Raw genomic sequence first — 24617 nt, forward strand, 5'->3', positions numbered from 1 at the left:
CACTAAGAGTATAATTTTTTGGATGAGACGTTAAACTGAGTAGAGTATGGCTACCCAACTACACGTTGTCGGGTTCGGGTCGGGTCGCTGTTCTGGGTCCGGCGTTCGGGCTCGGGTCAGGTCGGGCCAAGTCGGACACAATGGCAGCTAGGGCATCAAGGCGGGAATCACTCCGCACTAGTCTGCAGTGAGCGATTCCATCGAAGGTAGAACACAACCTCTTTAATATAAGCACCTTTATTTCTGTGGTCAGGTCGGGTCGGGCATGGGAAAAAATGAAAGGACTCGGGCCGGGTCGAGCTCGGGTCGGATGTGGTTCTTTGGGGCTCGGGTCAGGTTTCATTTGCAGACCCGAGCAGGCCTTTAAAACTGAGGCCCCATCAGCCCTCTCAGGTAGACATAAAAGATTCGCGGCACTATTTTGAAGAAGAGCAGGGGAAATCTTTTTTGTGGGATTTTACTGTATATAAATAGGGGAGTCATAGAGTTATACAGCACAGAGGCCCTTCAGCCTATTGTGTCTGTGCCGGCCATCAAACACCTAACTATTCTAATCCCATTTTCCAGCACTTGGCCCGTAGCCTTGTATGTTATGGCATTTCAAGTGCTCATCTAAAAACTTCTTAAATGTTGTGAGGGTTCCTGCCTCTACCACCCCTTCAGGCAGTGTGTTCCAGATTCCAACCAACCTCTGGGTGAAAAATGTTTTGCTCAAATCCCCTCTGAACCTCCTGCCCCTTACCTTAAATCTATGCCCCCTGGTTATTGACCCCTCCGCTAAGAGAAAAAGTTTCTTCCTATCTAACCTATCTATGCCCCTCATAATTTTGTATACCTCAATCATGTCCCCCGTCAGCCTTCTCTGCTCTTAGGAAAACAACCCCTACCTTTTCAGTCTCTCTTCATAGCTGAAATGCTCCAGCCCAGGCAACATCCTGGTGAATCTCCTCTGCCCAGAACTGTACACAGTATTTCAGCTGTGGCCTAACTAGTGTTTTACACAGCTCCATCATAACCTCCCTGCTCTTATATTCTGTGCCTCGGCTAATAAAGGCAAATATCCCATATGCCTTCCTAACCACCTTATCGACCTGTGCTGCTGCCTTCAGTGATCTATGGACAAGTACACCAAGGTCCTCTGACCCTCTGTATTTCCTAGGGTCCTGCCAGCCATTGTATATTCCCTTGCCTTGTTAATCCTCCCAAAATGCATCACCTCACACCTCAAAGGATTAAATTCCATTTGCCACTGCTCCGCCCATCTTACCAGCCCATCTATATCGTCCTGTAATCTAAAGCTTTCCTCCTCACTATTTACAACACCACCAATTTCCGTGTCATCTGCGAACTTACTGATCATACCTCCTGTATTCACCTCTAAATCATTAATGTACACTACAAACAGCAAGGGTCCCAGCACCGATCCCTGCGGTACACCACTGGTCACAGGCTTCCACTCACAAAAACAACCCTGGACCATCACCCTCTGCCTCCTGCCACTAAGCCAATTTTGGATCCAATTTGCCAAATTGCCCTGGATCCCATGGGCTCTTACCTTCTTAACAAACCTCCCATGTGGGACCTTATCAAAAGCCTTACTGAAGTCCATGTAGACGACATCAACTGCTTTACCCTCATCTACACATCTAGTCACCGCATTGAAAAATTCAGTCAAGTTAGTTAGACACGATCTCCCCCTGACGAATGACATTTCCCTGCCAGAGAGGAATTAAAAATTAGGGTCAGAGCCCCTGCAATCTCTGCCCTCGCCTCCCACAGCATCCTGGGACACAAATCGTCCGCACCTGGGGATTTGTCTACTTTTAAACCTGCCAAAACCTCCAATACCTTGTCACTCCCTATGACAATTTGCTGAAGACCCTCACAGTCTCTCTCTCTGAGTTCCATATCTACATCCTCATTCTCTTGGGTGAAGACAGATGTGAAGTATTCATTCAACACCCTACCAATGTCCTCTGGCTCCACCCACAGATTTCCCCCTTGGTCCCTAATGGGGGACCAAGGGGGAAACCAGGTCTTTCCCTGGTTATCCTCTTCCCATTGATATACTTAGAGAACATCTTGGGATTTTCCCTACTTTTACCAGCCAGAGCTTTCTCATATCCCCTCTTTGCTCTCCTAATTACTTTCTTAAGCTCCATCCTACACTTTCTGTACTCCACTAATGCTTCCATTGATTTGCTTTCCTTGTATTTGCTAAAAGCCTCTCTTTTCCTTCTCATCGTACCCTGAATGTTTCTGGTCATCCATGGTTCTCTGGGCTTGTTGCACCTACCTATTACCCTAGAGGGAACATGTTGGGCCTGTACCCTCCCCATTTCCTTGTTGAATGCCCCCCACTGCTCTTCTGTAGATTTCTCGACAGGTAACTCTTTCCAGTCTACCTTGGCCAGATCCTGCCTTATTTTACTAAAATTCTCTCGCCCCCAATCCAAAACCTTTTTTTGCAACTTGTCTATTTCTTTCTCCATAACAAACTTAAATTGTACCATGTTGTGGTCGCTATCACCAAAATGGTCCCCCACCAACACGTCAACCAACTGTCCGGCTTCATTCCCCAGAATTAGGTCCAGCACTGCACCCTCCCTTGTTGGATCCTCTACTTATTGAGCTAAAACGTTCTCTTGTATACATTTTAAGAACTCCACTCCATCTAAGCCCTTAACATGATGACTATCCCAATTAATGTTGGGAAAGTTGAAATCACCTAATATAATTACCCTATTATTATTTTTACACACCTCTGTGAATTGCGCACATATTTGCTCCTCAATTACCCGCTGACTATCTGGGGGTCTATAATAAACACCTAGCAATGTGGCTGTCCCTTTTTTATTCCTAAACTCTACCCATAAAGCTTCATTTGATGCCCCCTCCAAGATATCATCTCTCCTTACTGCAGTAACTGACTCCTTAACTAATATTGCAATGCGTCCTCCTCTTTTACCCCCTCCTCTGTCTCGCCTGAAGATTCTATATCCCGGGATATTGAGCTGCCAATCCTGCCCCTCCCTCAACCATGTCTCCATGATGGCTACTATATCACAATTCCACGTGTCAATCCTTGCCCTTAACTCATCCGTTTTACCTGTAATACTCCTGGCATTAAAGTAGAGGCCATCCATCCTGGTCTTACTCGCTTGAAACTTACTTCCGCTGTATTCCCTCTGACTTGTTTGCTTTCCTGTGTTTAGCTGTGTCCCTATTCTGCTAGGAGTCTACATCCCTTCCCCCTGCCAAATTAGTTTAAACTCCTCCCAACAGCACTAGCAAACCCGCCAGCAAGGATGTTAGTCCCCCTGTGGTTCAGATGTAGACCGTCCCTCTTGTACAGTATCACCTTCCCCAGAAACGGTCCCAGTGGTCCAGGAATCTAAAGCCCTTCCTCCTGCACCAACTCTTAAGCCACGCATTCATCTGTGCTATTCTCCTATTTCTATACTCGCTAGCACATGGCACTGGGAGTAATCCAGAGATTGCAACCCGAGAGGTCCTGCTTTTTAGTCTGCTGCCTAAATCCCTGAATTCTTGATGCAAGCCCTCATCCCTCTTTCTACCTATGTCATTGGTACCAACATGTACCATGACCTCTGCCTTATCACCCTCCCCCTTCAGGATGCCCTGCAGCCGTTCAGTGACATCCCAGACCCTGGCACCAGGGAGGCAACACACCATCCTGGAGTCATGTTGACGGCTACAGTAGCACCTATCTGTTCCCCTGATTATAGATCCCCTCTTACTGTACTGTTAGGAAGGGAGTTCCAGGTTTCTGACCCAGCGACAGTAATGGAACAGCAATATAGTTCTAAGTCAGGATGCTGTGTGGCTTGGAGGGGAACTTGCAGGTGGTGGTGTTCTCATGCACCTGCTGCCCTTGTCCTTCTGGGTGGTAGAGGTTGTAGGTTTGGAAGGTGCTGTTGAAGGAGACTTGGTGAGTTGCTGCAGTGCAGCTTGTATATGGTACACCCTACTGCCACAGTGGTGGAGGGAGTGAATGTTTAAGGTGGTGGTGGATGGGATGCCCATCAAGCAGGCTGCTTTGTCCTGGATGGTGTTGAGCTACTTGAGTGTTTTGGACCTGCACTCATCCATGCAAGGGGAGAGTATTCCATCACACTCCTGACTTGTGTATGTAGATGGTGGACAGGCTTTGGGGGTTCAGGAGGTGAGTTACTCACCAGAGAATTCCAAGCCTCTGACCTGCTCTTGTAGCCACAGTATTTATATGGCTGGTCCAGTTAAGGTTCTGATCAAAATGGTACTCCCCAGGATGTTGATGGTGGGAGATTCAGTGATGGTAATGCCATTGAATGTCAAGGAATGATGATTGGATTCTCTCTTGTTAGAGATGGTTATTGATTGGTACTGTGGCGCGAGTGTTAATTGCCACTTAGCAGCCTAAGCCTGAATGTTGTCCAGATCTTGCTGCATGCAGGCACAGACTGCTTCAGATTCCTTGGAGTTGCAAGTGGTACTAAAAACTGCAATCATCAGTGACCATCCCAGACTTCTGACCTTATGATGGAGGGAAACCCATGGATGAAATGTAATATTTCCAAGTTTTCTGATGGTACAAAACTAGGTGGGAAAGTGAGTTGTGAGAACAATGCAAAGAGGCTTCAAGAGGATTTAAACAGCCTAAGGGAGTGTGCAAGAACATGGCAGATGGAATATAATGTGGAAAAATGTGAAGTTATCCACTTTGGTCGTAAAAACAGAAATACAGAGTATTTCTTAAATGGTGAGAGATTGGAAAGTGTTGATGTCCAAATGGACCTGGGTGTCCTTGTTTGTAAGTCACTGAAAGCTAACATGCAGGTGCAACAAGCAATTAGGAAGGCAAATGGTATGTTGGCCTACATTGCAAGAGGATTTGAGTACAGGAGTAAAGAGGTATTGCTGCATTGTATAGAGTCTTGGTGAGACCGCACCTGGAGTATTGTGTACAGTTTTAGTCTCCTTACTTAAGGAAGATATACTTGCCATAGAGGGAGTGCAATGAAGGTTCATCAGACTGATCTCTGGGAAGACAGGATTGTCCTTTGTGGAGAGATTGAGGAGACTGGGCTTATATTCTCTAGAGTTTAGAAGAATGAGAGGTGATCTCATTGAAGCATACAAAATTCTTACAGGGCTCAACAGGGTAAATGCAGGAGGGTATTTCCCCTGTTTGGTGAGTCTAGAACCAGGGGACACAGTCTCAGAATAAGAGGTAAGCCAGTTAGGACTGAGACGAGGAGGCATTTCTTCACACAGAGGGTGGTGAATCCTTGGAATTCTCTACCCCAGAGGAGTTTGATTTGGGTCCTACTTTCCAGGATCATCCTGGAATGCAAAGATAACACCTGCTTCTTTTCTCTACTGTAAACCATCATCTTAAACTCCTCTCCTTTCTCGCCTCCACCTACACCTCCGAAAATAATTGCAAGGAGCTCATGGAGTTCTTTGTCACTAAGATTGAAATCATCTGATCAGCTGCCTCTGTGGGTCCCTCCCTTCCACTAGCCCACCTGGCTAAACTTCCTCTAATGCTCCTCACTGCCCTAGCTCTGAACTTGCATTTTTCTCTAGTTTCTGTCCTATCTTCCCTCATGCCCCCTCTGAGCTCATCTTGACCATGAGACCCACCTCCTGCTCCCTTGATCCTATTCCCACGAAACTGCTGATCACCCAACTTCCCCTCCTGGTCTCCATGTCGTTTCTCTCTCTGCAGGTTCCTTCTGTCCTTCAAATCTGCCATCATCACCCCTCTCCTCAAAGACAAACCCTTTAGCTGACTGTCCTTACAAGCTACCGTCCCATGTCCAATCTCCCTTGCCTCTCCAAAGTCGTTCAACGTGTTGTTGCCTCCCAAATCCGTTCCCATCTTTCCAGGAACTCCTTGTTTCAATCCCTTCAATCAGGTTTCTGCCCTACTGCAGTACCCAAACAGCTCTTATCAATGTCATAAATACCATCCTTTGTGATTGTAACAAAGGTAAACTTTTCCTCCTTGTCCTTCTCGATCTGTCTGCACAGTTTGACACGGTTGACCAATCCATCCTCCTCCAATGCCTCTCCACTGTCGTCCAGCTGGATGGGACTACTCTCACCTGGTTCCATTCTTATCTATCTAATCATAGCCAGTGAGTCACTTGCAATGGCTTCTTTTCCTGCACCGTGACTTCTGGAGCCCACCCCCCCTCCCCCCCTCCAAACTCTGTTCCCTAGCCACTGACTCCATTCCTCTCTCTGGCAACAGTCTGAGATTAAGCCGGGCTGTTCGCAACCTTGGTGTCACATTTGCCCCCGAAATTAGCTTCCAACCTCATATTCGCACCACCACTACGCCTGCCTATTTCCACCACCGCAGTATCGCCCGACTTCGTCCTTGTCTCAGTTCGTCTGCTGCTGAAACCCTCATTTATGCCTTTGTTGCCTCTCACCTTGACTATTCCAACTCACTCATGGCTGGTCTCCCACTTTCTACCCTCCGTAAACTTGAGGTCATCCAAACTCTGTTGCCCATGTCTAAACATGCACCAAGTCCCTTTCCCCTATCACCCCTGTGTTCGCTGACCTACATTGACTCCAGGTCAAGCAATGTCTTAATTTTAAAATTCTCATCTCCCTCCATTACTTTGCCCCTCCCTATGTCTGTAATCTCCACCAACCCCACATGCTTTGAGATATCTGCACTCCTCTAATTCTCGCCTTTTGAGCATCCCCAATTTTAAATCACTCCACCATTGTTGGCTCCACCTTCAGTTGCCTAGGCCCTAAACTCTGGAATATCCTGCCTAGACCTCGCCGCCTCTCCACCTCAGTTTCCTCCTTTAAGACACTCCTTAAAATCTACCTCTTTGACCGTCTGCTCTAATATCTCCTTATGTGGCTTAGTGTCATATTTTGTTTTATATGGCTCCTGTGAGGCGCCTTGGGAAGTTTTATTATATTAAAGGCGCAATATAAATATAAGTTGTAGTTGGTTTGTGTGACTTTTTTTTAAAATAGTCTCTGCTGAGTAAATAGACCTCTTACTCTGAAATAGACTGTTTCTTTGCTGCAAGTCCTGCTGTAAGTCCCATTCCACCTCTAACTGACTGGTTGACAATGCAATTCAATGTCTGACACAGTAGTGTCAATCGAAATAATGCAAGTTTTAAATTCAGAGGCAAGAGTGCTATCAACTGAGCCAAACTGATGTATAGTTTGTTTTCCTGTAGTAAACAACTAATTCTGAGACCATATTTTACAAACTGAAGAAGCAGACAGTGTGCCACATTCTTTCCATTACAAGCTTTGAATCAGTCCTTGAATTCATTTGAAGAATGCAGCAATTTCAAATTGAACCAGCTGCTTTACTGTAATTGTAATTAAAAGTTTCTGCATTTCCTGGTCATTTCTGTGGCTCTTTACATTTCTCATATGTTTTAAATTTTCATCAATAGGAAATTTACAGAAAATCTCCCTTCCTCATTCCTCTCCTGGACTGTGGTTTTGCCAGCATCGGCAGCAGACTCACCTCACCAATGTGGCATGTGTAAGCCTAATCAATTGATAAATAGACTTTCTGATTGGTCTTATTTTAACTTTGGTATTAACGTATTTAAAATGAGCAGGATAAACGGCAATTGGAAAAATCTAGGCTTGAATTCCGACTATAGCGGCATTGCAGTCGAGATAGATTCTGTTTTAACTTGACACCCACACGCATCCCTCAATACATTGCAATCAAGAGTGAGGACCCTGGTTCATTTTACCTTCCTTTTTGGTTTGCCTAGCTCAGTACAGCTTGGACCTACCTACTTCTGTATAGGATAATTTTCAGAGTTTGTGTTAGATTAGATTATGATTAGATTAGATTAGAGATACAGCACTGAAACAGGCCCTTCGGCCCACCGAGTCTGTGCCGAACACCCATTTATACTAATCCTACACTAATCCCATATTCCCAACAAACATCCCCACCTGTCCCTATATTTCCCTACCACCTACCTATACTGATGACAATTTATAATGGCCAATTTACCTGTCAACCTGCAAGTCTTTTGGCTTGTGGGAGGAAACCGGAGCACCCGGAGAAAACCCACGCAGACACAGGGAGAACTTGCAAACTCCACACAGGTAGTACCCAGAATCGAACCCGGGTCCCTGGAGCTATGAGGCTGCGGTGCTAACCACTGCGCCACTGTGCCGCTTGTAGCACACGTTGAAAATTCATTCACGTACCATGCACATTTTTCCAATCATAATTCACAAACGTAGGGTTTGCCTTTCACTTGTATATTGACCAGCCCCAATTCTACATCTCCTTCACTAATAATAGCTCCAAAGCTGTGGTCGTGATATCTGACTATCTACCCGACACTGTGCTGAGTGAATCTGAATTTCCTTCAGTTTGTCGTTGGCTGCCCACCAGGATCTACATGTCAGCAGATTTATCTATCAGTCCTCCAGTTTTCCGGTCCAGCTGAACTCGATAGTGCTGAATCCTGAGCTGACCTACCTGCCCTAGTTCCAGTGAGTTTCCATTGCACTGGATTTTTCCTATTTGGGAATGTTTTGCTGTGTTATGCCCTGCTTCTACCCCCAGCTATTTGATGCCCTTATCCGTATGCCTTCATGGCACCTTGAAATTGATTTCTCCATTCCCAACCTTCTTTCCTCCTCACATGCTGCAGCCAATCCAGAACTGTTATGGCTCAAATTCTCTCTTACAGAGAGTCCTACGCTGCTTTTAAAAGAAAAATGGAAAAACTTGCTTTTAATAGAGCCGTTCATGACCTCAGGATATCCTGAGTGCTTTACAGCCAATGAAGTACATTTTGAAGTGTAGTCACTGTTATAATGTAGGAAACGTGCCAGACATTTTGCAGCAATTAGCCCCGCCCTTGTCAAATTTCAGTCCTTGGCTTCCTCTGCCCCAGTAGGTCATCCTCAAACCCCTCGACAATCTTACTGCAACATATCTGACCTATACTTTCCTAATCTGCTCCGTCCACTGCTCTGACTCTGGCTTTACTGATCATCCTCTACCACTGGTTTTCTTGTAATCACTGCACCTCTACTCTTAAATGCTCTGTCACAAAGCACTTCACCTGGTACCTACCTATCTCTAGTGCACTGGTTTCCCCCTTTGTCCACTGTCTTTTTCATTCCCACTCAGTTGTCATTGAATCTGCTTCTGGCATTGTGTTGCTGATCATCATAACTCAATGCTTAACAAATGTCTTCCTCCGTGCCCTGCATGGAAGTTGATGTATCGTGAGCCAGGAGTTAGATGATAAAATGAACTCTACTGCCCTGCTCACCTCTGCCCTCCAATAGATCAAAATTAGCAGAATTTTTTTAATTCCTGAAAAAAAGAATCTAAAATAAAAAGACAAACAAAGAACCAGGGGGAGAAGAGGAGACATTTTTTTTCCTGCAGTGAGTTATGATCTGTAACGCGTTGCCAGAAGCAAATTCAATTGAAACTTTCAAAAGAGAACTCGTTAAATATTTGGAGGAAAAATTTGCGGGACTATGGGGAAAGTTCAGGAGAGTGGGACTAATTGGACAGCTTTTTATCGAAGAGCCAGGACTGTACAATGGACCAAATGGCCTCTTCCTGTGCTTTAAGATTCTATTACTTTCTGCTACAGTTCCAATGGTGGAGGCTGTAAACCTTAATTTCCATTCAGAAAGCCTGAATTCATACCCCAAGCTTAACAGCCTTTAAACTCTGATTTTGGTCTCTTAATTCTTCAGCTTTATCAGTGGACCACTAAAGGTGACACCACATAGTGTTGGCATCTCAACTGAGATGAAGAGCCATATAAGAACAAAAGAAATAGGAGCAGGAGAAGGCCATTCGTCCCCTCAAGCCTGCTCCCCTATTTAATACGATCATGGCTGATCTGATTGTGGCCTTAACTCCACTTTCCTGCCTGCCCCCCATAACCCTTGACTCACTTGTCAATCAAAACTCTGTCTAATTCAGCCTTGAATATATTCAATGACCCAGCCTCCACTGTCTCTCTCCATGTAAATAATGTTCTGCTTTTCTATTCTTCCTGCCAAAGTGGACAACCTCACATTTTTCCACATTGTCCTCCATCTGCCAAATTTACTATCTATATCTTTTTGCACTTTGTTTCCTCCTCACAACTTGCTTTCCTACCTATCTTTGTGTCGTCTGCAAATTTGGCTACAATACCTTCGGTATCTTCATCCAAGTCATTAATATAGATTGTAAATAGTTGAGACCCCAGCACTGATCTCTGTGTCACTCCACTAGTTACAGTTTGACTACTTGAAAATGCCCAATTTATCCCAGCTCTGTTTCCTGTTAGTTAGTTAATCCTCTATACATGCTAATATATTACCCCCCGACACCATAGGCTGAATTTTATCAGTGCGCTGTGCTACGCGGTGGCGCGCTGTGAAAGCAGTAGCCTTCTGACACGGAAGTGCCGCCACACAGCCCCCGCGATATAATGCGCAGGGGCTCATTTAAATGGAGGGGTGAAGCAGCCGCTCCTGATGATGTAGAGGGGGCGGCCACCGCATCCCCGGCAACAGCGTCCAGCGCCACCGCGCCTGCGCCAGTGCCATTTTTAAAGGCCTTCATGCCCTTCAGGTTATATTTAAAGGTGCCAGTGAGCTTAAAGACCTTAATAAATCTTTAATGTAACACTGAATCCCCTATTCCACCCCCTCCCCCCCGACTGAGTCCTAAACGCATAAATGGACCTATTCCCCCCACAAATACACTTTTGAAAATTCTGAACTTTCCCCCCTGAAATTCAGTATCATTGACCTCAACCCCTTCCCACCATCCCCACAACCCATAGGATTAGTTTTCCCTACTCCGCCTTCCTCCCACCCTGATAATTTTATTTCTCCCCCCCCCCTCCCCAACGGAGTTCCGAAGGCGTGCGAGTCATAGAGTTATACAGCACAGAAACAGGCCCTTCGGCCCATCGTGTCTGTGCCAGCCATCCAGCACCCAACTATTCTAATCCCATATTTCTGCACTTGGCCCATAGCCTTGTATGATATGACGTTTCAAGTGCTCACCTAATACTTTTTAAATGTTGTGAGAGTTCCTGTCACCATCACCTCTTCAGGCAGTGCGTTCCAGATTCCATCCACCCTCTGGGTGGAAACATTTTTCCTCAAATCCCCCCTAAACCTCCTGCCCCTTACCCTAAATCTATGCCCCCTGGTTCTTGACCCCTCCGCTAATGGAAAAAGTTTCTTCCTATCTAACTTATCAATGCCCCTCATAATCTTGTACACCTCAATCATGTCCCCCCTCAGCCTTCTCTGCTCCAAGGAAAACAACCCTAGTCTTTTCAGTCTCTCTTCATATCTGAAATGCTCCAACCCAGGCAACATCCTGGTGAATCTCCTCTGCCCCCTCTCCAGTGAAATCACATCCTTCCTATAGTGTGGTGACCAGAACTGTATACAGTACTCCAGCTGTGGCCTAACTAGTGTTTTATATAGCTCCATCATAACTTCCCTGCTTTTATAGTCTATGCCTCAGCTGATAAAGGCAAGTATCCCATATGCTTTCCTAACCACCTTATCTACCTGTGCTGCTGCCTTCAGTGATCTAGGGATAAGTACACCAAAGTCCTTCTGACCTTCTGTACTTCCTAGGGTCCTACCATCCATTGTATATTCCCTTGCCTTTTTAGTCCTCCCAAAATGCATTACCTCACATTTTTCAGGATTAAATTCCATTTGAAACTTCTCTGCCCATCTTACCAGCCCATCTATATCATCCTGTAATCTAAGCTTTCCTCCTCACTATTTACAACACCACCAATTTTCGTGTCGTCTGCAAACTTATTTATCATACCTCATATATTCACGTCTAAATCATTAATGTACACTACAAACAGCAAGGGTCCCAGCACCAAACCCTGTGGTACACCACTGGTCACAGGCTTCCAATCGCAAAAACAGCCCTCGACCATTACCCTCTGTTTCCTGCCACTAAGTCAATTTTGGATCCAATTTGCCAAATTGCCCTGGATCCCATGGGCTCTTACCTTCTTAACCAATCTCCCTTGCGGGACCTTATCAAAAGTCTTACTGAAATCTATGTATACTACATCTACTGCTTTACCCTCATCGACACATCTAGTCACCTCCTTGAAAAATTCAATCAAGTTAGTTAGACACGATCTCCCCCTGACAAAGCCATGCTGACTATTCCTGATTAATCCCTGCCTCTCCAAGTGAAGATTAACCCTGTCCCTCAGAATTCTTTCCAATATTTTCCCAACCACTGATGTTAGACTCACCTGTAATTACCTGGTTTATCCCTACTACCCTTCTTGAATAATGGTACCACATTTGCTGTCCTCCAGTCCTCTGGCACTTCTCCTGTGGCCACAGAGGATTTGAAAATTTGTGTCAAAACCCCTGCTATCTCCTTCCTTGCCTCACATAACAACCTGGGATACATCTCTTCTGGGTCTGAGGATTTATCCACTTTTAAGCCTGCTAAAACAGCTAATATTTCCTCCCTTTCAATGCTAATATGTTCAAGTATATCACAATCCCCCTCCCTGATCTCTACACCTACATCGTCCTTCTCCATAGTGAACACCGATGAAAAGTAATCATTTAAAATCTCACCTATGTCCTCCAGCTCCACACAAAGATTGCCACATTGATCCCTAATGGATCTTTCCCTGGTTATCCTCTTACCCTTAATATACTTATAAAACGCCTTGGGATTTTCCTTTCTCTTGCCTGCCAGTGTTTTTTCATGTCCCCTCTTCACTCTCCTAATTACTTTTTTAAGTGCCACTCTACACTTTCTGAACTCCTCTAGGGTCTCCGCTGTTTTCAGCGCTTGGGATCTGCCGTAAGCCTTTTTTTCCCTGATCCAATCCTCTATATCCCTTGACAGCCAAGTTTCCCTGGGCCTGTTAGTCCTACCCTTCACCTTAACCGTTACATGTTGGCTCTGAACTCTCACAATTTCCTCTTTGAATGACTCCCACTGATGTAGGAAAGTCAACATCACAAGTAGTTGCTCCCAGTCCACTTTGGCCAGATTCTGTTTTATCATATTGAAAGCGGCCTTCCCCCAATTCAGTACCTTTATTTCTGGTTTATCTTTGTCCTTTTCCATAACAACTTTAAATCTTACAGAGTTATGGCCACTATCCCCAAAATGCTCCCCCACTGATACCTCTACCACTTGTCCAGCTTCATTCCCTCAGATTAGGTCCAGTACTGCCCCTTCTCTTGTCAGACTTGGTACATACTGGCTCAAAAAGCTCTCCTGTATGCATTTTAAGAATTCCGCCCCTTTTGCTCAAAGACTATCCAAGTTAATATTGGGGAAGTTGAAATCCCCTACTATTATTACCCTATTATTTTTACACCTCTCTGAGATTTGCCTACATATCTGCTCCTCTATCTCTTGCTGACTGGAGGCCTGTAGTACATGTACAGCCAAGTGATTGCCCCCTTTTTGTTTTTAAGTTCTACCCAAATGGCCTCATTTGAGGAACCTTCTAAGATGTCATTCCTCCTTACTGCAGTAATTGACTCCTTGATCAACAGTGCAATGCCACCTCCTCTTTTATTCCCTCCCCTGTCGCGCCTGAAGATTCTATACCCTGGAATATTGAGCTGCCAGCCCTGTCCCTCCCTCAACCATGTCCCTGTGATAGCAATAAGATCATAATCCCATGTGCTAATCAACACCCTCAATTAATCTGCCTTACTAGTAAGACTCCTTGCATTGAAATAGATGCAATCCAGCCTTGCATTTTTTCCTTGTGTCTTACCAGGTCTATATTTGCTCTGCTTTCCAGACAGACTCACTTTCTGTTCTATATTACCCCCTACTGTACCTCCACTCTGTATCCCATCCCCCTGCCAAATTAGTTTAAACCCCCCCCCCCCACAACAGCACTAGCAAACCTCCCAGCAAGGATGCTTGTCCCATTCCGGTTCAGGTGCAACCTGTCCGACTTTGTACAGGTCCCACCTTTGCCAGAAACAGACCCAGTGAAACTGAAGCCCTCCCTCCTGCACCATCTCCTCAGCCATCTGCTCTATCCTCCTATTTCTAAACTCACCAGCATGTGGCACTGGGAGTAATCCAGAGATTACAACCTTTGAGGTCCTGCTTTTTAATCTGCTACCTAGCTACCTAAATTTTTGTTGCAGGACCTCATCCCTTTTTCTACCTATGACATTGGTACCAATGTGTACCACGACCTCTGACTGCACACCCTCCCCCTTCAGAATGTCTTGCAGCCGCTCCGTGACATCCTTGACCCTAGCACCAGGGAGGCAGCATACCATCCTGGAGTCACATTTGCGGCCACAGAAACGCCTATTCCTTACAATAGAATCCCCTATCACTATAGCTCTTCCACTCCTTTTCCCCCCCTGCTGGGTAGCAGAGCCATCCTTGGTGCCACGGACCTGGCTGTTGCTGCTTTCCCCTGGAAGGCCATCCCCCTCAACAGTATCCAAAACGGTATACCTGTGAGAGAGGGGGATGGCCGGAGGGGACTCCTGTACTACCTGCCTGCGCCTACTACTTCGCCTGGTGGTCACCCATCCTTGTGCAGCCATTACCTACGGTGTGACCACCTCTCTAAACGTGCGGCCGATTGGCCGTAAAGTCAACGTGGGATGGCCGCCATCGACAGGTAAGTTAATTTGAATTTTATTTATGCTCATTTAAATATTTTAATGAAGGCCCTGCCGCGCACTGAGGCCTCACTGCCGCTAATACCCAACGGGTATACCCAACGTCGTGGATCGAGGAGGGTCTCTCCTGCTAGCAATTTATGGGCCTCTCCGCCATGACACACGACATCGAGGGGCTGGTAAAATTCAGCCCCATGAGCTCTTATCTTGTGTAGTAACCTTATCAAATGCCTTTTGGAAATCCAAATACACTACATCCTCGTTATCCACCCTGCTTGTTACGTCCTCAAAGAACTCTTGTGAAACACAATTTCCCTTTCATTAAACCATGTTGATTGCATTCTGACTTTCCAGATGTTCTGCTACTACTTCCTTAAAATGGATTCTAGCATTTTCCCAATGACAGATGTTCGGCTAACTGCTGTCTAGTTTCCTGCTTTCTGTCTCCCTCCTTTCTTGAATAGAGGTGTTACATTTGCATCTAAAAGGTGTGGAAGCTAGGGGCAAGATCTGGAGTAAGTTGAAATGGGGAACATAAAACATGTCAAAAACATCAGAGAACGACTGGATCCCAACCCCTTAATCATCATCCCACTCAGTAATCACACCTGTCTCTTGGCCCAGTTCCTAGTGAGCGCCAGTCCCCAGCAGAAAACTGCTTTTAGTCTGTTATAAATTGGTGACAAGCTGCTGATCTCACTCACCTGGGCCTTAGTACACTTGCGAACATGAAAATTTAGCAGTAGAGGGTGTTCTTCTTAAATCGAAGAATGGTGCAACATAGAGGGAGCTTCACTTAGTAATCGGCTGTGTTATACCTGACCACGGGACTGTTTGCTGCTGACATGCTGTACATGCGGATCAGCTTGATGAACAGTAAGACTGTCTGCCCAAAAATACATTTTTAACAGTACAGTGAACTGAGACGTAGCAATAATAAAGCATAATCATAGTTAGAGTGGATTTCAGTAAAAAGCCACCTTTTGTCCCTCCAGTTTTCTCTTTTAATTCCTTGCCCTTCTTGGTGGCAGTGACTTGGCAAGGCTGAGACCAGCTCTGCCTTCATTTGATGTCTGCAGGTGGATTTTCCAACACAGGTGACTGAATGCAAACGGGAGCAACAAACTTGTCTGTTTATGTTTTTCACTTTTCTGACTCTAAGGATGCTGGAGCTGATTATAGTGCTGTTTCCTTTTATTTGTGAAGGAGTCGCATGAAACATGCCTTTATCAGAGGTTACAATCAATCACATTGTCTATAGAGCTATGTCTGTCATTGATGGAGATCTCAAAGTTGGTTTTGTGTGTTTTTTTAACCTCACAGGTATGCAGGAGAGATACTGGATGAAGATATGTACCAAGGCAGGAACCTGGTCAACAATCGCTCTTTGCAGGCATTGGTAGCAGGGCTGAAAGCTTATAGCACCTGGGAAAATCTAGCCTGTTTGCAAGATTGTAGAGAGTGCACTGGCGGTATGGTGAGTAAATCTTACGGAAACTATTCCTTTCAAGGGGTGCTAAAAGGACACGAGGCAGCTCATGAAACCTGAACTGAGAAGTGTACATTTCAACACTGGACCATCTATTATATGGTGTCTGTAGAGACTTGAGCACAGAATCTAGCCATTGACACATCATTGCAGTACCGAGGGGGTGTTGCATTGCTGGAGGTGCCGTCTTTCATATGAGATGTTGAACTGAGGCTCTGTTTGCCCTCTCAAGTAGATGCAAAAGATCCCATAGCACTATTTCAAAGAAGAACAGGGGAGTTTTCCAGGTAAGCTGGCCAATATTTAACCCTCAATTAACCACCAAAACATATTACCTGGTCATTATCACATTGCTGTTGTGTGACCAAGCTGTGGGCAAGTTGGCTATCACTTATGTTGCAACAGTGACTACACTTCAAAAAGTACTTCATTGGCTGTAAGATGCTTGGGACATTCTGAAATTGTTAAAGGCTCAATATAATGTAAGTCTTTCTTTTCACAGCAGTGTGATGAACATTTTTTAATGGAACTGAAGTTTCTAATTTCATGCCATTGCTTCCTGCTGTACATCATTGCTGCATTAGTTTTGGAGAAATTTAAGGGGTGGGGGGGAAAGCATTTGGGAAGGAATGGTCTAACTGGGAGCAATGCAGGGAGGTAATTACAAGGACCCAACAAGATCTAGAGATAGGTGGGAATTTATGGCAAGACGGAAGTACATTTTAGAGAGAAAAGTAGAAGAAAACTCAGCCAAGCATTTACACTAGAACTTTCTAGAAAAATTCTATAATGAGTTATATGTACCATTTTAGATGAACATTGAACTGGTTCTATCAATTGTGCAGATCAGTCATGATACATTTTGAAATAAATATTTTAAAGGAATGATGATGTTGCAGATCCAATATTTTTAAGTTTCTTTAGGCCATCCATGACTACACCTCATAGAGAAGAAACTAACTTTACACTAATATATCTACCCTTATTTCCATTGGTGAATATGGCCATCAGTCTAGTGCTGCTGGCCTCCTTCTGTGCATACAGTGGCAAGACTTCATTTTCTTTTGTACTCAATCATCTTCAGACTCTTGACTTGCCTTATGATGAAGCTGCCTGGTGACTTGAGAAGAATGAAGAAGAAAAACATCATCTTTTCTTTTTAAAACTATGAATCCATCGACACCCTTAGCCTGGCCTTCAGTACTCATTTGTCTTCGCTGTTGGCACATTGTGCAGTTTTTTTTCTTTCATGCGTTTTTTTTTTCTCCTTCTGTTTTAGAACCAGAGCAATCAGAGCTGAGAAATAGGCAAGTCCCAGAAAACCTGTTGAGGAACACTTGGGATAGTGGGAGGAAGCTGGCAGACTAGCAGAACCCATGTCCAATCACTGGATAACAATATAACTTTGGAATTTAAATATTGCATAACTAGGCAGCAAAGACTGGAAATTAAATCCATTTATCGCCATATCCAGCAATAAGATCATAAGAACTAGGAGCAGGAGTAGGCCGTCCGGCCCCTCGAGCCTGCTCCGCCATTCAATAAGATCATGGCTGATCTTTTCATGGACTCAGATCCACTTACCCGCGTTCTCACCGTATCCCTTAATTCCTTTATTGTTCAAAAAGATATCTACCTTAGCTTTAAAAACGTTTACTGAAGAAGCGTCAACTACTTCACTGGGCAAGGAATTCCATAGATTAACAACCCTTTGGGTGAAGAAGTTCCTTCTTAATTCAGTCCTAAATCTGCTCCCTCTAATCTTGAGGCTATGCCCTCTTGTCCTAGCTTCATCGGCCAGTGGAAACATCCTCTCTACTTGTATCTTATCTATTCCCTTCATAATTTTATACGTTTCTATAAGATCCCCCCTCATTCTTCTGAATTCCAATGAATATAATCCCAATCTACTCAGTCTCTCCTCATAAGCCAACCCCCTCAACTCCGGAATCAACCTAGTGAACCTCCTCTGCACCCTCTCCAGTGCCAGTATATCCTTTCTCAAGTAAGGAGACCAAAACTGCACACAGTACTCCAGGTGCGGCCTCACCAGTACCTTATACAGCTGCAACATAACCTCTCTGCTTTTAAACTCAATCCCTTTAGCAATGAAGGACAAAATTCCATTTGCCTTCCTAATTACTTGCTGTACCTGCAGACCAACCTTCTGCGATTCATGCACAAGGACACCCAGGTCCCTCTGCATAGCAGCATGCTGCAACTTTTTACCATTCAAGTAATAATCCTTTTTACTGTTACTCCTACTGAAATGAATGACTTCACATTTATATATCAATAACTTGACAATTTACTTTTCTACAGCTCACCTCACATAAAAGAATATGCTTTATTTTTTTAAAAAAGTAGGCATTGATCAGGGAATTGCCTGGCATGGGGAGAATGGAAACCAGAGGCATGACTGAAGAGAAGATCAACAAATGGAACAGATTGTCAGGAAAAGTGACTGATGCAAGGAGACTTGAACTATTTAAGAAACAAATAGCTGAAATGGGCAGATGGTAACGTTGATATTCTGGAAGCATGAGATAATTGGGTTAATTAATCTTCATTTGAACCTATCTGGAGAAGTACTGAAGGAAAGCAGTTTAACAAGAGAATTCTAATGCAGCAGGTATAGCAGCTGACAAAAAGTCTCTGATAGTCTCTCTTTGGCCTCTTTATCTCGAGAGACAATGGGCAAGAGCCTGGAGGTGGTCAGTGGTGATAGTGGCCACTCTGATAGTGGGGTGGACATAATCCATAGCAAGGACCAGGGGACACAAATTTAAGGTTTTGGGCAAGTGATGTAGGGCGGATGTGAGGATGAACTTTTATTTTACACAGCAAGTGGTAATGACCTGGACCTCACAGCCTACACGGCTGGTGGAGGCGGAGACAATGGATGATTTCAGAAGGAAATTGGATGGGCACTTGAGGGAAATAAACTTGCAGGGCTACAGTATAGTGCAGGGGAATGGGACTGACTGAATTACTCTACAGAGAGCCAGCATGGGCTTGATGGGCCAAGTGGCCTCCTCTGTGCTGCAATAATGGGCTGAATTTTGTTGGCGCAGCAGGGCTCCCAAAGCCGAGTTAGAAAGCCGGGGACAAACTCGCTTCTGCCTTTTGGGAGATCCCGGCCACATTTTGCAGCACTCAGGCAATTAACTGCCCGGTGCCAGGGCTCCTCCCCCATTAAAAGATGGGAGCTTGCTTCCAAGAGCTGCCAGCCAATCGGAGGGCTGGCAGCTCTTCAGTCTCAGCAGCGCCTTTGGGAGCAGTGGCCACTGCTGGGACTGCAGCTGTCAAAAAAGGACATTGACCTCCCTACAAGCTAAGTGGGGTCGGGTGTTGCCAGAGCCAATCAGGCAGGTCCTGATTGGAGGGGAATAGGCAGGATGGTTGAGTAACTCAATTTTAAATTACTGAAAATAATGTGTCAAAAATATACAGAACCATTTGCTGGTTACACTTGTATACGGTAGTCAGTTTCTTAATAGCTTATGAAAAAAAATTGTATTCAAAAGCTTTTAAGATGTTCCTATCAGTGTCCTTGCGCTCAAAAGAGCTAGTTTAATTCTTAGAGTTTCTTCAAAGCCCCGCAAATAAGCGCAATTAGTGGAAACTCCCAGTGGTTATTAATTCAGTCCAGTGGCATGGCCAACTTTGTGGGGAGGGCCTGTTGCTAGCATGCACTTTTGTGAAACCAGTGCAAAAGATCAGAGAAACTCAAGTCACACTGAATGTAATTTGCACTTAAATTTATGCACTCATCTTTTGCGCCAGCTCCGCTAATTTTGGCCAAATTATGTTGTGAAAAACCACACAACTGTGTGCAAACTCAAGGATGAAGATTTTACTGAGCTACATGGTTTTACGTTTTTGATACTTTGTATGTTTACTAATGAATATTTGTGAAATATTACTTATCTTTGGACACTTCAAAATAATTTTATTGGATCAAATGGAAAATTTAAATGAGTTACAGAAACTATAAAAGTCAACAATACACAAATTAAAAGATCTTGAGAATTTGCCAAAAACTTAGGAATTTTGCATCATATAAGTCTTCTATTTTGTAAAGAAAGACTTGCATTCATATAGCCTTCAAATAAATCCTTCATATTTTGAAAAAAACACACTATTTATAGGGTAGAGCAAGGGGTTCCTAACTATACTCGGACAACAAGAACTTAATTCACTAAGTTTACCAACTCAATCCTTGTTTGTAGGGTGTTTAGAGTCGAAACAGGAGTCTCTCTCTCTTTAGCCACATCATTTACTCATCTTGTTCTCTGCATTCCTCTGACTCCCATTCTTTCAACGATTCCCTTTGCTATATAGGAACCAGAATGGGCCATTTAGCCCCTCAAGCCTGTTCCGCTATTCATTGAGATCATGGCTGATCTGTGACCAAACGCAATGTACTCATTTTTGCCCCATCACTTGCCATTCATGGAAGAGTGTTCCAAATTTTTACCAGCTTTTGTGCACAGAAATGTTTCCTAATTTCACTCTTGAAAGGTCTGGCTCTAATTTTTAGACTATACTCCGCAGTCCTAGATTCCCCAACCAGTGGAAATAGTTTCTGACTGTTGACTCTATCTGTTCCCCTTAATATCTTGAAACCTTCGATCAAATCACCCCTTAACCTTTACAAATTCCCGGGAATACAATCCTAGTTTGTGTAATCTCTCCTTGTAATTTATCCCTTGAATTCCAGGTTTCATTCTGGTAAATCTATGCTGCACCCCCTTCAAGGCCAGCATATCCTTCCTCAGGTGTGGTGCCCAGCACTGCTCACAGTACTCTAGGTGTGGACTATCCAGGGTTTCATATGGCAACATAACTTCTACCTCCTTGTATTCTAGTCCTCTAGATATAAAGGCCAGCATTTCATTAGCCATTTTGATTATTTTCTGTACCTGTTAATGCAATTTAATGATCTATATACCTGGTCCCCACAAGTCTCTTGGGACCTCCACTGTTTCTAGCTTTTCATCATTTAGAAAGTACTCTGTCCTTATCTTTTTAGATCCAAAGTGGATGACCTCAGATTTGCCTGGATTGAAATCCATTTTCCACAGTTTTGCCTATTCACTTAGGCTATTAATATCTCTTTGTAATTGTATACTTCAGTCTATGCTGCTTACAGTGCCGCCTATCTTTGTGTCATCGGCAAACTTGAATATGTGGCTTTCTGTCCCGTTGTCTAAGTCAATAATAAATACGATGAATAGTTGAGGGCTCGATACAGATCCTTGTGGGACACCATGAGTCACACCCTGCCAATTAGAGTACCTGTCCATTCTCCCTACGCTTTGTCTCCTGCCACTCAGCCAATTTCAGATCTATAATTTGCCTTCTATTACATGGGCTTCAACATTTATTTTTATTCATTCATGGGATGTGGGCGTCACTGGCTAGGCCAGCATTTAATGCCCATCCCATTAGCTAACAGTCTCTTATGAGGGACTTTATCAAATCCTTCTGGAAGTCCATATCAGTAACATCTATTGGCATTCCCCTGTCCACTACTTTAGTCACCTCGTCAAAAAATTCAATCAAGCTTGTCAGGCATGACATACACTTTACAAATCCATGCTGTCTCTACCTGATCAGCTCTCTACCTATACCTCTGTTAATGTTCAACTTTTCATTTTCTCTTTACTCTTGTGTTTCTGTTACTCTCCAACCTTTCCTTGCTGCATTTTTCTTCTCTGTTCCGCTGTTTCTGTTTTTCTCTCTGTTACTCTTCTTGTGTTTCTGTTACTCTTTGACAATTTTGTGTTTCTTTCTCTCTGTTACACTCTCATCGGTGCTGAGGCCATTTGTAGCAGGCATTTTAATTGCAAAACAATGATTTGATTCTACTTAGCTTATTTAGCTATTGATGCCAGAGTGTCCCGCCGGTTACATGTATTGCTCACATCTTACTCATAAAGATCTGCATTTCAAAATCTGACTCTGGATTAAACAACTGAATAGTGTCACCTCATCTTTCACATCCTCACTCTTCTCTTAATGTTCTTTTACACTCTCCTACTCTTTCTGTTATTTACTACTTTTTAATTTATTTTTGTCTTCCTTCTGCTTTCTTCCTTCCTTGGAACGAAGCTGCCACTTTGACCCAGAGTCAGTCTTGTGCCCCAGATTTTCTTTCAGCCAATAGTAGAAATTGGATATGCAATGAAAAGGACATGCAGCAGCTGTCTGAGACATCAGGAGATGTCACACTGCAACATGTTTCTCTGATGTTGCTCTTCTGTGCCTCCTGAAACAACGTAACAAAAATGATGTTGCAATCTACAATCATGCTGTTGCTGTTGTTACTACCACTTATCTCAATAGTTCTCGTGCTGTATAAAAGTAACAGTTTGTTTCAAGAAGGAATTAAATACAAATAAGGTCTCTCTAAATAGTGACCAATCTGCTCTAATGTAACATTCACTAATTCAGAGGATTCTCTGCTTTATAACAAAAGATCATAAGAACTAGGAGCAGGAGTAGGCCGTCCGGCCCCTCGAGCCTGCTCCGCCATTCAATAAGATCATGGCTGATCTGGTTATCATGGCTGATAGAGATGGTTTATGCCAAGTAGAGGATAATATCAGAGCCACTGTTTCACAATAACTGAAGAGGTCCAATTCAGTTTGTATTATATGGTGTTCTGGGATTTTTACCAGTGATTTAGAGATTCTATGAAAATTATAAACCTTTATTTTATATAGTCCTTTACCAATTTGTTTAACTTTCATTCCTTAGCATGTTTAAACTTGAGAGTACGCTGTTAAATAGTATCCCGGATGTACCATTTGGAGTCAGACAACTAGGAAGAAGGTGCTGAAATTGCATGGGCCTTCCAGTGCACTTCTGCTTCAACTCCAGCAGACGGGCTTGGTAATAGACCATGACCACCAGGTCCCAACCTTTCATGCGAGTATCCTGTGATCTGTGTGTTGAGGTGGCAGGGATAGGGGGTGGGAAGAGGGGCAGAATCATCTCTGCCCCAAAAAAGGCCATCGATACAGAGGCAGAAACAACTTATGCTGGGAGTCATAGAGTTATACAGCACAGAAACAGGCCCTTCGGCCCATCGTGTCTGTGCCGGCCATCAAGCACCTAACTATTCTAGTCCCATTTTCCAGCACTCGGCCCGTAGCCTTGTATGCTATGGCTTTTCAAGTGCTCATCTAAATACTTCTTAAATGTTATGAGGGTTCCTGCCTCTACCACCCCTTCAGGCAGTGTGTTCCAGGTTCCAACCACCCTCTGGGTGAAATTTTTTTTCCTCAAATCCCCTCTGAACCTCCTGCCCCTTACCTTAAATCTATACCCCCTGGTTATTGACCCCTCCACAAAGAGAAAAAGTCTCTTCCTATCAATGCCCGTCATAATTTTGTATACCTCAATCATGTCGCCCCTCATCCTTCTCTGTTCTAATTTTTGTGTCCTTGGCCTCACCAGGACAAGATTGTGGTCTGGACCCCTGAAAATTGACAGGAAAGTTTTTTTTTTAGACGTCTACTAACTGTGACTCCTTTACAAAGGGGTGAGTTAGGTGACTGAGATGTTCCACAGTAGCATGGACATCCCCTGCCTTGTGCAGATTAGTTGCTCACTTCCTGATATTATTTACTTCATTAGGGTCAGTGCTGGAGAGTGTGAGCAGTTGCAATCCCAATGTAATTGTTGATATGGAGGGCAGGGGGAAGGGAGTGTGATTTAGCTGCACTGAGGGTGATTCTATATTTTGGTGGCATTGTAAACAGTCTTGGGTTTTGATCGTACTGTGGGATGATCCTGTGATCTTTACCCTATTCTTTGTCACCATGACTTGTTTCTTTTTTTTTATGTCTTTATTTTGATTAAAACCTTAATTTGGACATAAAAAATTTCAGGTACTAAGAAAAGTGGCAGAGTAATGTTGAACATTTTCCCTCTTGCAAATCATTTCTTCATCTGTGGGTATGAGAAAGGCTAAAGTGGCATATTAGCAGCGGTGGTTTTGAATGATTCAGTGACACATGTGGAAGAGTCACCCGTGAGGTCCAAGGTGTGTCTAAGTCAACCATAGCAGATATCTTGGCACTGTGACATTCTGTCTTGTTTAATGGGATTCTTGGAAGTGGTCAATCAAGATGTACTTTGGCACTCACATATGCTTCTCTTCCTCTCATTTATGGGATAAATTCTGTTATCTCTGGTTTCTCATGTCACTGGGATGCTGGAATTCTTTCTACGTGGACCCAGATATCCCTGCAAGCTATTTCCCTAAAGACTAGAGTAAACCTAGTTGGACGTGCAGCGGGAATAAATTCTGGGCTTTTACTGTTCAGACTCAAATATGAATATTGGCCAAATGGATGGGGTACTGGAGGACAGCTGTTACACATGCAAACAATCCCTATTGAGGAAGTCAATGTATTCAGAGAAGAGAAGGTGA

The 24617-nt window shown here is 44.0% G+C and overlaps 1 protein-coding gene across 1 annotated transcript in view; it reads left to right on the top strand.

Annotated features, from left to right (window-relative positions):
* Positions 1-24617, top strand: part of acoxl (acyl-CoA oxidase-like) — a 437923-nt gene that overhangs the window by 249998 nt on the left and 163308 nt on the right. The window contains exon 12 of the mRNA XM_068027531.1: positions 16006-16159. Within this exon, the coding sequence (XP_067883632.1) occupies positions 16006-16159 (154 nt within the window). The remainder of the gene's footprint in view (positions 1-16005; positions 16160-24617) is intronic.

The sequence above is a fragment of the Heterodontus francisci genome, chromosome 3, assembly GCF_036365525.1.
Source record: "Heterodontus francisci isolate sHetFra1 chromosome 3, sHetFra1.hap1, whole genome shotgun sequence".
NCBI lineage: Eukaryota > Metazoa > Chordata > Chondrichthyes > Heterodontiformes > Heterodontidae > Heterodontus > Heterodontus francisci.